The sequence below is a fragment of the Suricata suricatta genome, chromosome 4, assembly GCF_006229205.1.
Source record: "Suricata suricatta isolate VVHF042 chromosome 4, meerkat_22Aug2017_6uvM2_HiC, whole genome shotgun sequence".
In the NCBI taxonomy this organism is placed as follows: domain Eukaryota; kingdom Metazoa; phylum Chordata; class Mammalia; order Carnivora; family Herpestidae; genus Suricata; species Suricata suricatta.
The window spans coordinates 59,579,711-59,594,123 of NC_043703.1; the positions used below are offsets into that span (position 1 = coordinate 59,579,711).

General features: G+C 36.8%; 1 protein-coding gene across 2 annotated transcripts in view; it reads right to left on the minus strand.

Moving 5' to 3' along the window:
- Positions 1-14,413, minus strand: part of INTS6 (integrator complex subunit 6) — a 90,466-nt gene that overhangs the window by 75,217 nt on the left and 836 nt on the right. For both annotated transcript variants that reach the window (XM_029936818.1, XM_029936817.1), the window contains exons 2-3: positions 14,178-14,255; positions 13,220-13,369 (exon numbers count right to left, since the gene is read on the minus strand). In XM_029936818.1, coding sequence (XP_029792678.1) covers positions 13,220-13,369; positions 14,178-14,255 — 228 coding nt within the window. The remainder of the gene's footprint in view (positions 1-13,219; positions 13,370-14,177; positions 14,256-14,413) is intronic.

Consider the following 14,413-nt stretch of genomic DNA (forward strand, 5'->3'; position numbering starts at 1 on the left):
ATAGCTACATAGAAATGAGAAAAGTAGCTTTTAATACACACTTCATAAACACAAGTCAACTAGTACATGTAACATTCTTTCGTTCATTATTGCTCAACTTTAGGCAACTGCAAACCACAACCAGAATTTTTTCAACATCTGCTTATTACTTGTACTAATATCTATGAACTTAGTATTTCCCTTTAAGTCAGCTGTTTTTTTATTTCTGCCTCAAACGATATCAAATAAGAACTGTGAAATCGTAGTTCTGATGTGCTAATTATACCTTCTATTCAATAATTGTCATCAATATTTTGTTATGTTACAGGAAATGTATATACAACTGGTTAATTAAACATTCCAAACAAAATATAATAATTATTTAAGTCAATAAAGGCCTAACAGGCTTATATTTAAATCAATATTCCAAGGTCAGAATTACAAGCTTTATGTTTGTTTTAGAATTTATAAATACTTTTACAGTTACAACCTCGAGTGGTATGGCATAAATGAGTCTTCTGATGAAAAAGAAAACCTCTAAGATATTCATCTTGGGAAATTAGTGCTTCTAATAAAAAAATAGTATCTTTGAATATATAAAAAAGATCTCTGAAAGCGGTGCCTGGGTGGCTCAGTCGGTTGAGCATCCAACTTTTGATTTCAGCTCAAGTCATGATCATATGAGGTCATGGAATAGAGCGTCACATCAGGTTACACGCTGACCATGAAGCCTGCTTAAGATTCTTTCCTCCGACCCTGTCCTTCCCCCATCCTCTCTCTCTAAAAATAATAAAATAAAATAAATTTTTAAAAAGATTTAAAAAAATTAAAGATCTCTGAAAGATGTATCACAAACTGATTAACCATGGCTGCCTCTGAAAAGCGGAAGGGAGCAACTGTGTATCTTTCTATAAAGCTTGAACTTTTTAACCATGTGCATTCAAAATAAGTATTCAAAATTAAAATGTGCTTAGTATCTAAAAATAAAACTTTAAAAATCTGCTAGTGTATAAAAACCTAGCATCTTAGAATAAATTAAGGTCTATAGGAAAACATCAAAATCAAAACAATTCCACGTTAAAATATATATTCTTTTAGTTTCATAACTTCATTTTACAATTATGTACAAATATAGTTCATTTATCTAACCATACAATTCCTTATGTTAAAAATATTAGCATCATAAAAAATAGATGGAATAAGACCTAATAAAAAGGAGAGAATCCCATATATTTATTTTAATATAATGACAAAGAACAACATCCTACAATTTGATTTAAATAATACACCAAATGGTAACCATGTAAGAAATACTATAGGAGCACCTGGGTGGCTCAGTCAGTGATCTCGCGGTTTGTGGGATTGAGTCCCATGTCTGTTCTACACTAACATCACAGAGCCTGCTTGAGGTTCTCTCTTGCCCTCTCTCTCTGCCTCTCCCCCATCATGGTCTCTCTTTCTCAAAAATAAACACTGGGGAAAAAAAAGAAATACTGTAAGAACTGAGGAACAGTTTGACTTCATGAAGAAAATGTTACGGAAACTCAGTAACATACAGGGCTAAGAATTACTGCATTAAAAAACTAATATAAATTCAACATACCTAAAATATTAAATATTTAATAATTTCACAGAATTTGAGTTTTTACATTTACACTGGAGTCTAAAATTTGAATCAGATTATTCTAACAAATAAATAATTGGTTTTGGCAATATTTAGAAAGTAATAGCAGTAAAAAAATATTGGGGGTACCTGTGTGGCTCAGTCGGGTAAGTGTCCAACTCTTGCTATTGGGTCAGGTCATGATCAAACAGTTGTGAGAACAAGCCCCGCGTCGGGCTCTCTGCTGAGAATGGAGCCTGCTTGGGTTTCTCTCTCTCCCCCTCTCTCTTTGACCCTCCCCCTGCTTGTTCTCTTTTTCAAAATAAATAAACTTAAAAAAAATACTAACATTCTGGATAAAAAATGTAATATGCTCATTATATTAAATGGACTAGGTAATATTAATTGGGGAAAAAATTACTCTAGCAAAGTATGTAATAGTAAACATGTTACAAACATGGCAGAAAAAAAAAGATAAAAGCCAGGATGAAAACCAAATATTTTCAAGGACAGATGAAGTATATATACATATATATGTATAGCAATAATGCTGAAAACTAATTTGACCTCAATAAATCACAAAGACCTACCTATACCATCCAGACCAATCATCTCCTCGAGGTATTGATTACCACCAAATATATAGATACTATCCTTGCAAAAAGTCTGGTTAAATCATATCCTTAACTATTAGGGCTATTTCCTTCTAAACATCTATACATGTAGTCTCAATTAAATCATTCACACACACAACAGCCCTCTTAGAAAGATGGAACTCAACCACAGCTTCTATGTAAGTATCTTCATGTCTACAATTGAGAAAACGAACTGCCTAATAAATGTTTCACATCAGTGAAGTTAGCAACAAAGCATTAAATTTAATAAAGCAAAAAAAAAGTTTTCAGGATAAGTACTTGGAAAAATTGACAGTCTTATTTTTTCCCACGTGTTATAGCTGAAGGCCAACCTGAAAATAATTTAATTGGATAAGTCATAATTCAAGATTAGTTTTAAGGGGCTCTGCTTTATTAAAAAAACATGAATTTTCATTTTCTAGGTAAGAATTGATGGTAACCCAATTTCAAAAGGTTTTTTAGGAGGAACTATTAAAATTTCTCCAAATCCATTACATAGGTTATTTGTACATTGTACTCCCGAGGTTTTGACTCAAACCTTTACTGATGCTTAGTAGTAGTACTAAGTCGTATTCCAAGTGTTTACAGAATTAAAATTTTCAAAATAGATGACATGTTTAGGAAATGAGAAACTAACCACAGAATACTTGGGCTTCTGCCGAAAGAAAAGTTTATAAGCCCTTCTAACTATACATACAAATCCACGAAGGTTTTATCTTAGAAATGAACCGCAAGAAAAAGCAGATGTCATATGAATGACAGGACAGTTGTTACATGTTTTTGATAGTTGATCTAAGCTCACTAAAATGTAAGGTCTAAGAATGACTCATTTTCTATTACATTAAGATTTACATTCAATATAACATTATTTGAGATTAGACATTTCTTCTTCTGGATTAACAATAAAATTTAGATATAAAGACCTTTTTAAACGTTTTTTAAGTATTTATTCATATTTTAAAAGAGAGCCAACATGAGTGGGAAAAGAGCAAAGAGAGGAAACACAGAATCTGAAGCAGGCTACAGGCTCTGAGCTGTCAGCAGAAAGCCCGATGCAGGGCTCAAATCCACCAACCCACAATATCATGACCTGAGCCAAAATCTGACACTTAACCAACTCAGCCACCCAGGCACCTCAACATACAAAGATCGTTGACTCTATTATCTGATTTAGGCCCAATTTTCTGAATGCAACATCTTGCTTTTTCTAACATATTGCTTTGAAAAACAGATTGACAACTAAAACTGTATAACAAAAATTCAAAATTTTACAGTAGCTGTTACCTGCCAAAGTACATAAATGCCCATGAATGACCATAATCAGGCAGTATCAGAGGCCACAAGGACATACTTTTGCCCATTCTCAATAATCCAAAAGTACTGTACCCTGTCACCATCTTACTGAGGTTTGCAACCTAACCTCTCACAGAACACAGACTCATCTTCAATTCTGGGGATTAAAAGTAATCTACTGTTTGTAAACCTTTCAGAATAATTGTTGGTATGCTTCCAGAGTTCAAACTCCAAATTAACCAGAAGACTGTGTTAATGTTCCTAATATCTAACAAGGTTCACTAACTTTAAGACAAAGGAAAAGTTTTCCTTTAACATGCAGGCATCAATACTGCCGTTTTGGAGTTACAAAGTACAGTACTAATAGCTAATGCTACAATTACTTTTCCTCACATACTCACAACTGTTTTCATTACGGTAACAGTTTTTCAGATGATACAATCTTTCTGAGGACCTTTACCATGAGTCCCTCAGCTTATCTAGGCAAAACTAAAAAATGGAAAGTGTTAAAATGCCATACCCTTTTTAAGGAACAGATTAAAAAAGCAAGAGTGCATAGGACCAAGAATAAATCTTGATAAGACAACACTAGACTGATATAAATTTGTCCTTTGGTTACAAATAATCCTCTTAATTGTAATATTCTTTTTTTTTTTTTTGAGAGACAGAGAGAGACAGCGCGAGCAGGGGAGGGTCAGAGAGAGAGGGAGACACAGAATCCAAAGCAGGCTCCAGGCTCTGAGCTGTGTGTCAGCACAGAGCCTGATGCGGGGCTTGAACCCACGAACCGTGAGATCATGACCTGAGTCGAAGCCTGACGCTTAACCGACTGAGCCACCCAGGAGTCCCTTAATTGTAATATTCTTAAGGTAAAATATTTTCTTACGTGCAGCTATATCTCACTATACTAATCATCAAATTTTTGATCATGTATGTTCTAAAAAATAACTATTATCACACAGAAAAAAAATCGTTCCTAGGCGTATCCTGTTTTTCCCACATAAATCTACATTACAAATAATAAAAGGAATCATACATTTTACATTTGACCTTTCTTCTGTATAAGAACATCCTCCCTCCACCCCATCCCAACCATCACCAACTTGTATTCTAAAATATACTATTTACAAAACCCTAGAAATGGACTCAGATCTAAGTTTCCTCAAAAAATTAAACCCTTCTTTCTCTGAAAATCAAGAACATGTCTGTTTTATCAAATTACACACGTTATCAAACTGTTTTTGAACAGGGAATAGAGATTTTGGAGAAAAACTTTTTTAACACCAAGGGGTGAGTATTTTTGGAGCTTCAATTTAAAGCCCAAACCACTATTTGTTCCTTATGGCACAAACTTTTACATTAGCTGGAAATACTGGCTAGCTAATTCTGGCCTCCTATGATGCTTAAGATGGATATTTGTTGGGTTATGGAAATTTCTCAAAGGTTTCAGATTACAAAGTTTTTATCCTGTTAGTGTTTAACATTGGGCATGACAGTTAACCATCATCTGAGTTCCTACCATGTGCCCAACAGGCAATTCGCTAGATGATTAATATTTCTAGTTCTTACAAAAATTCCCAGGAACTTTGCTGCTTTCACCATTTTGTGGATAAGAAATGCGAAGATCAGTGAGGTTAAGAGGACTTGTCAATACAACCTAAGCCAGTAAGTGGCAGCGCCAGGCACGGCCAGTTCTAATGAAGTGGTTCTTTCCGTATCACCACATGGCTTGTTCTGAAAAAAGCGGTATAAAATAACTCTGATGTGCCCAAAATTGCAACTTTAAAATTCAAATAAAAGGAAATTCATAAAAATGGTAATAGGTCCTATCACAAATTACACTCTGTATCACTGAATCTTCACCACAATCCTGCAGCATAGATCCCTTCACCCCACCTTCCTAATGGGGAAAATGACGGAGCCTGAGAGGTTATGAACCATGGGTGGAGTGGGAACTGAAAGAACCAATCAGTTTTTGAATCTTAAAACATGATGCTAAGAGGTTTTCCAAATTATCTTACATCAGGGGCACCTGGGTGGCTCAGAAGGCTAAGCATCCAACTCTCGATTTTGGCTCAGGTCACAAGGAGTTTGAGCCCTGCAAAGAGCTCCACATCAAATCCACACTGACCGTGAGGAGCGTGCTTCCTCTCTCTGACTCTCTCACTCCCTCTCCCTGTTCCCACTGGGAGAGAGAGACACACACAGAATCCAAAGCAAGCCCCAAGTTCTGAACTGTCCGCACAGAGCCCAACGCAGGGCTCAAACCCACGAACTGCAAGATCATGACCTGAGCTGAAGCAGGACTCTTAATTGACTGAGCCACCCAAGAGCCCCCAACATTCATATTCTGAACTTTTTTCCCAGGGAGCGGGGAGGAACTCCAACTGCATATGATAGTATTTTCATAGTGTTACAAGAAAGGCTAAATGTAACTAACGAAATGAAATGCCTGGTTTTCACAGAGGAATTGAAAGAAAGCATGTTCCATTAGAGAACCACATACTCCCAAAGAGGGACTTACATCTACTGGTTACACTTGTAATAAAATTTGTCCTTAAATAACATACAAGTTACTAATAAAAAAAATCTATAGAACTGTCCTATAACCAATTTCAATCTTTTAAAATACTGCATAAGTGTGAAGAAGAAATTAGCCTTCTAAACTTTTCTGCGCTTTAGTTTCTTTATGTATAAAATGCAGAAGATGGAGTAAACTTCTAACATGACTTGCAATTCTGAAGTCCCATAAAATAAAAGTCATAATGAAATATATATAAAGTCCAGTGAAAATTTGTCAGGAGATGCAAAAGTTCAATTTTGTTCTCAAGAATATATATTAAAATTCACTAAGCTTCACACTTAAGATTTGTGTATTTTAGTTATATCTCAATAAAAAAAAAACTGGGGAAAAGAATCTACCTCTTCTGACAAACTAAAACAGAAACAGAAAACTTCAGTATTTTGTCTATGGTCTGGGACCATGCTTCAATTAAGAAAATTAATAACAAGGCTTAACAAAAATTAACTTTATATAAGGACAATACTTTTTTTAAATGAAAGAACATAGGACTAGTAATATATGGACACTTATTAAGCAAATGAAAAAAGGCCACCAAGATGATTTTACATATATATTACTTGCTGAACTTGAGTGAACAGTTGTATTGGCTAAAAGTAAATTTAAATATTTAAAGAACTTTCAAGTTATAAAATATTACACAAACTCTTTGTAGAAATCCATGACATGAACGTGGTTAAACAATTCTTTCCCTACTCCTGACCACAAATGACCTTAAATCAACTTAAAATAGTTGAAAAGTAGAATTCCTTCATTCAAATATTACATTTGTTCCCTGCCTTTTAATTTTCAGTTGTACATAATTTAATATGTAATTATTGACATTCCCTTGCATGAAGGGGAAATAAAATTCTCTTTGAAGAAGTAAAACCTATCATTTTTTGCCTTTTACACTTATAATTTCTTACACAGTAAAAATGACACAGTAATTTCTAATTAAGAATGCAATAATGTCCTTTGGATATTCTTTTTCATTTTCTTTTGTAAGATCATTACAAAGTAGTTTTTTGATCCTTTCAAAAACAGATTTAGGCCATAAATTATGAAGAAAGGTGAAGCAAATGTTTTCAAAGAAAATAAAATCTAGGTCTTAAAATTTTTCATTTAAATTACCATCCTTAACACTAATACTAGGGGCGTCTGAGTGGCTCAGTCGGTTAAGCCTCCGACTTCAGCTCAGGTCAGATCTCACGTTCGTGAGTTCGAGCCCCGCATCAGGCTCTGTGCTGACAGCTAGCTCAGAGCCTGGAGCCTGCTTCCGGTTCTATGTCTCCTTCTCTCTCTGCCCCTCCCCCTCTCCTGCTCTGTCTCTCTGTATCAAAAATAAATAAAATATATATATAAAAAAAAACCACTAATACTAAATGGGAAATAAATTATATCCACTTTATGCTACTTTGAGCTCAAACTGTCTTGTTAAAACATCCCTTGATGCACTCAACAGATGTGCTCCTCAAAGGTCCCTTGCAAACAAACTTGTGTATGTCTCATCTTAAACGCACTAGGGGGAGCTCCCCATTTGAGAAAATCCTACAACACGTGCTTTGGTCCCATGTAAAGGTTCCTTCTTCTCTAACTTGTATTCCTGCAAAAGAATGAATAGGTTCTGAATTATCTGAACCTTACAAACCTTCCCTATGCTTCGTCATATTTATCAACCGCCATTAAGACAACTCAGCCAAGGTACAGTATTTACTTTTCACACTGCTTTCTCAGGAAGCAATATCAAGCCCAAGGGGAAAAATACATACTTAATAGGCTGTTGGGTTTCAAAGCATGTAATAAAAAATCTGCTTTAAAAATCACTAGATTTTTATAATCAAAATCTCAAACTTAAGGCCAAGAAATAATAGAAAACTAGAGGTAGACAAACTAGCCTATCGAGAGGAAAAAGTATGCTTTGTGTCTCCTTGGCACTTCACAATTTTGGAAGTACATTTTAATATCCATCCCATTTAAACCTCCCATAAATTCTATAATAAGAGTACAATGGCTTCATTATTAGTAATCTGGAATAAGAAGAAGCTGAGGCACAGGGTGGTAAACCAGGTTACATAGTAATTCAATATCAAGGTCAGGACTGGGATTCTAATTTTCACACTCCTGACCATTGCACTTCTTTTATCCAGTTAAATAAATATGGAGAAAAAACTTAAGCAAATTTGACTGTAGAGTCCCCTATCCGACAGTAAGAATTATTAGCCAATAAAAATTATTGAAGATAATTGTAAGAGGTTCGTAAGTTGAACTGGCCAAGGCCTTTCAATGGGGGAAAAGGACAGTCTCTTCAAACAAATGGTGTTAGGAATATGAGGTGTCCACAGAGAAAATAATGAAGTTGGACCCTTACCATATACCATATAAAAAAATTAATTCAAAATAGATTAAAAACTTAAATGCAAGACCTAAAATTAAAACTCTTAAAATATAGGGCAAAAGCTCCAGAGACATTGGGTTTGGCAATGATTTCTTGTAGAGAACAACAAAAGCACTGGCAACAAAAGAAAAATTAAACTGGAATACATCAGTAATTAAAACTGCTGTCATCAAAGGACACAATGATCAAGAGTGAAAAGGGAACCCATGAAATGGGAGAAAAATGTGCAAATCACGTATCTGGTAAGGGGTTAATATTCAAAATATTTAAAGAACTCCTACAACTCGACAACAAAAACCAAATAATTAAAAAATGAGCAAGGAACTTAGACATTTCTCCAACGCCAACATACAAATGGCCAACCAGCATATGAATGGATGCTCAATATGATTAAGCAGAGGCGCCTGGGTGGCTCAGTTTGTTAAGCATCCGACTTCAGCTCAGGTCATGATCTCAAGGGTTCGTGAGTTCAAGCCCTGCCTTGAGCTCTGTGCTGACAGCTCAGAGCCTGGAGCCTGCTTTGGATTCTGTGTCTCTCTTTTCCCTTCCCCTGCTCACTCGCTCGTGCATGCTTGCGCGCGCTCTCTCTCTCAGAAATAAACATTAAAATTTTTTAAAAAGATAAGAATTAGGCAAATGCAAATAAACCAGTAAGATTATCACCTCACACACATTATGATGGCCAAAATCAGAAAAACAGGAGTGTTGACAGGGATGTGGAGAAATTGAAATTTCTTACGTCCTGTTAGTAGAATTATAACACAAATGCAACCACTATGGAAAATAGAGGAGTTTCTCAAAAATTTAATAAAATTACAGGATCCAGCAATTCCACTTCAGGGTATATATTCAAAAGAATTGGAAGCAGGATCTTAGACATTTGCACACCTTGTTCATAGTATCATTATTTAAAATAGCCAAGAGGTGGAAACAACCCAAAAGTCCATCATGGATGAATGGATATGGATATGCAAAATGTGGTATATACATACAATGGAATACTATTTGGTCTTAAAAAGGATTATAAAATCTTGACAGAAGCCACTACAATGATGAATGGTGAAGACATTATGCTAAGTGAAATAAGCCAGTCACAAAATGACTAACATTGTATGATTCCATTTATATAAAGCATCTCTAGAGTATTCAAATAGATGGAGACAGAAATCAGGATTGTGGTTGCCAGGAACTGGAGGGAGGAAAAAATAAGTTATGTTTAACTGGTATAAAGTTCAGTTATGATTATGAAAGATGAAAAAGTTCTGGAGACTGGATGCAAAACAGTGTGAATATACTTCATACTACCAAATTGTACACTTAAAAATGGTTAAGACAGCAGGCACCCGGCTGGCTCAGTAGGAAGACCATGGGACTCCTGATTTCTGGGTTGTGAGTTCAAGCCCCACCTTGGGTTATAGAGATTAAATAAACAAACAATGGTTAAGATGGTAAATTTGATGTTATGTGGTTTTTTTTTTTAACCACAATTTAAAAACTGGAAAAAAGTTCACGGACTTAAAAAATTTACAAAACACCATTCACCACTGCTTCCGGTTCATATTCAGCACAGTAGCATGTACCAGTATAATAATCTACTTTCTTTTGAAAAAATGTCTATAGGTCATAATATAAAACTACTGCTAATATATTTCTTGACAGACTAAAGGAAACAAAAACCCAGTGGGAATCAAGTTTTCATTACTTTACCTTCTTTTATAAGAAAAGCCTGTATTTTGTACTACCTTAGCACTAAATAGATACTGCCTGGGTAAAAGTGAAAAAGTAGTATTAGAACTCTACCTGAATCTGCTAAGTTCACAAATATTTATGCTGAAGAATAAAACGGACTAAAATTCTTCTAAGATTCATTCAATTTGATCTTGTCTAAGAAGCTACTATTTTTTAATGAGGTAAAACATGGCACTGAAAATCCTTTAAAAAACTAAACACATATTGTATCTCCTTTTCGGTGGTTCTCAAAAGATCAGCATTATTTGAAACTCTGTTAACACATGTGAAAGACACATGTGTCACATTTAGCTGCAATGATAAGCAATTAAGTGTTGCTGTAACATCCAAGGGAAAGACTGACTAGAAAGAAGCTACACATCGTTCCATGATTGCAGAAGTATCAGCAAATGGTACAGATTTTCAAAATTAAGTATTTATAAAGACTTCTATGTGCAAGGAAGTTTTTACAAGAATATCCAAAGTGCTTGAAGGAAACATTCATCAAGATGCATTTTTTTTCTCAGCTACTTTAACCTTACTTACACCCTACAAATTCTGTTAATATCCTAATTACTAATCATCTCAAAGATGATTTATTTGTGAATATACTTACTTACTAAACTAACACAAGCAATACAGACATTAAAAATACCCTTGAGATGAGTTATGGAAAATCACGTATGTATATGCATGTGGGGGGAGTCGTTACGGGGGTATGTAATATATATCCACATGTAGGTATTTAAGAAAATTATTCAGAAATGTATATAGATGTTTCTAGATGCTCTCTAAAAACATGCCCTGTCCCTCTTCTAGCTCACTTTATCTCATTTCCTTCCAAGTACTAAAATTCTATATAAGAATTTAGTACTGTGGGCTTTACAGATCCTTGTAGAGTATGAAAGCAGGGAAGGATTTATGTAAAAAACACTGAGATTACAGAATAAAAGTGTTCCACAGAAAACAGGCAAACACAAAGTACTCTTGCAAAAAAATACATGAACTATATTTAGTGTTAAGTATTTGAGACATCCAAAATTCTTAATAATCTATCCTTTTTTTAACAGAAGTGTGTAATATTTAAATCAGCAAAATAGAAACATGACGAAAAATATCTCTGGGAGAGGTTTTCTTCTAAATAAATGCTTTAGTCAATCATTTTCATTTGAAAATTATGGCTTTCTCAATTATTTTAATGCTAGTGTCATTTTATGTGCCGATTCAGGACATAAACACTAATACTACTCCATGCATCCTTGCTTACTCATCAAAATAACAGAAGCATTATCCCTCCCCCTTCTTGAATTAATAAATCCAAACATGCAAAAACATCCTATCTCCACGCTCTTCTCTTGGTCAAAGTGGTAATAGATCAGTAGGACCACCTTCAACCTCAAACATTTCGCAAGCTTTACAGGTAAGAACTTAAGCATTCTCTGGTGGAAGATGGCAACTGGGAAAAGGAAAATACAGGTTTAAATTACAAATCTCCTCAGCCTCTCCATGACAATCAGCTTCTCTAAAGAAGCACTAATAAGAAATATTTATACTAGGTGGCAGGCGGTAAATGTGTATAAATGCCTTATGAAATATGATGCAGAGAAACAGGAAATGGTTCTTCTATATGTTGACACCCGGACAACCAAATAAAAGTAACCAAATAATGGCAAGTTTCAAATTTGTCTTTGAACTCAAAGAAGCTTAAATCAAAACCTTCACCAATAGGGCTGTATACCACTACATATAACAAAGGAATATAAAAAGGAAAGAAACTTATTTAACAGAAACAAGCTGAAAAGTTCATGGCAAACCTACCTAAATTACAAATATTGCAAACTAAAAAAAGGAGAAGAAAAACTTAAAGAGTTATGTGATAATATGTATTTACTGAATTAAACAATGGAGGTACAATTCAGTACAATAAAATGACTCTGACTCATGTATACTTAAATGCTATATGACTATATTCAACCCTTTCCAAAAATGTTTAGGTGCCAAATAGGTGCCACTAAGGAAAGCAAACATTTCTAAAACAAGGAAACAATTGTTTCTTCCTATATAGATCAACCAAATGCTGCAGTCACAGAAAATTTTCCTGAAATTTGTCAAACTCATGAAAATTGTGGCTCACAGACCTTGGGAAAAGAACAAAATGTACTCCTAAATGTATCATCTGTGGCAATAATGTTTCTGCACTACAACCTAAAAATTGAACTTGGGACTAATATTCCTTTGTTATGTGTAACATTATACATTCACCAGTATCTTATTTTCCTGGGCAACAATCTCAAAAACTACAATGGACTACCTTGCCTTATTTCATAGTGAACCATCATGGGGGATGGGGGGAGGGGGGGTGGAGATAAAGAAAATTGAAACAGCCTCTTTTCCAAAAGAGGAGTCTAAAGTTCCAGTAATAACAGCTCTGAACCCCTGATTTAATTCAGAGTGAATTCAGAATTCTTCCTGATAGATGCTTACTGTAGATGCTTCAACAGCTGAGAAATGTTGATGTACTCAGTTATTGCACCCCAATGAATATCTTACCCGTCAGAATAACTATAAAATATGGTTAAGTTAAACCCCAATAAAAAGAAAACTTCCTGATGTTCTTAGTAACGTAAAAATGAAGACCACTAATCAACTAGTGTCCAGAAGTCCCTGCAGGAGTTGCACAACTGCCTGTGGGTAGGCTATCACAGAAACTGAGTGTGGTGAGGCAGCCTTTCCCCTTTTATAACCTGAGGGAACTTCAAGGGATTAAAACCAAATTCATGTCAATCCTACAACACAAAATTCAGACACTAATTCTGAATACAAAATACACTTTAAGGGGGAAAAAATGAGGGCTTTAAAACCAATACAATGTGGTCAGTTTCACTTTTGTATTATGTGCATATTGTACTTTAATCTGAAATGCTTCATACTTGTATTTCATGTTTTATAGGTTTTGAACTTGACGGTGTTTCTCCACAAAAAGAAAAAAATCAACTGTTTTTCCACCTTAATATTCAACCTACCTGCCCATAGTTGTCTATGCCAGTTACTAATCTATTTAAATTTAATAAATCAAAAGCTGTCCTTAGGGATTGGCCAAGAGTCGTAAGTCCTTCAGCCTGAAGGTTTTTCAGTTCATTCATAAACGTTGCATGGTTTTCCTTCCATCCGGCCTGAAAAGAAAACGTAAGAAATTTTTTTTCATCCTTTAAAGCCATGTACACACGGCCAGCCGTTACAAGCTGCCGTTCAACGAGGAGCTGCTTCTCTTCACTTTACAGTATGGTTCGGTTAATGTGTTAATACCGTATCACCGGCAAGGAAACTCTCTTCAAAGGTGGCCAAGAATAAACCTGCTTGCTCTCCAGCTTTCGGTGGCTAACTGCCTTCATACTTTGTAACTTCCCCGGGAAACGTACTCCCTAACCGACTACCCAAGATTTGGGCACGCAAAGGTACTAGCAGAAAGCAGAAGTGAGCAGGACTTCTGAAGTTAACCTGCAGCAGTCCCACTGACCCGCGGCCCTGTGAGGAAGAAGCCCGCAGCCCCCCACCCGGCTCGCTCGCCAGCCAGGGCGAGCACGGCCGAGACCCGGGCCGAGTCCCCTTTAATGCAAACCCGGGCTCGGCGCGGCCGGGCCCGGCTGTCACTGGGGCTAACTTGAATAAATATCCCCCACAGTTCATTGCTGCCGCTCACGCCGCGGAGGGGAAATGTCGGCCATGTTGATCGCAGCGCCGCCGCCGCCGCCGCCACCGCCGCCGCCCGGCCAGGGAGGGGACGGCGGTGGCCCAACGACTCCGCGCCGCACCGGGACGCTCCGGAGCGGGGGAGGGGGTGGGAGCCCGCAGGGGAAAAGACCTCAGCGCCTGGAGCACAGCGGGTGGGGGAGGGGAGCATAATGAAGGGTGAATGGGGGGGGCGGGGAGGGCGAGCGAGGAAGGAACAGGGAAGGGAAGGGGGAGGGCGAGGGCAGTTACCTTGATAGCATAGGGCGGCTCTTCGAAAGTGACCAGCATATACCTGTCTCCTCTGCTGGCAGGGTCCCGGGCACGGAGCTGCGGGAGAGCGGGTGGGGGACAGGAGAAGGAACAGGGCGGGCGAGAGGGAAGCACACAGGCGAGGTTACGATGCGAAGGGGCGCCCAGCTGCCCCGCCGCCCTCCCCCCCACAGTACCGCACACGCAGCGGCCACCCCTCCACACCGCCCCCCACA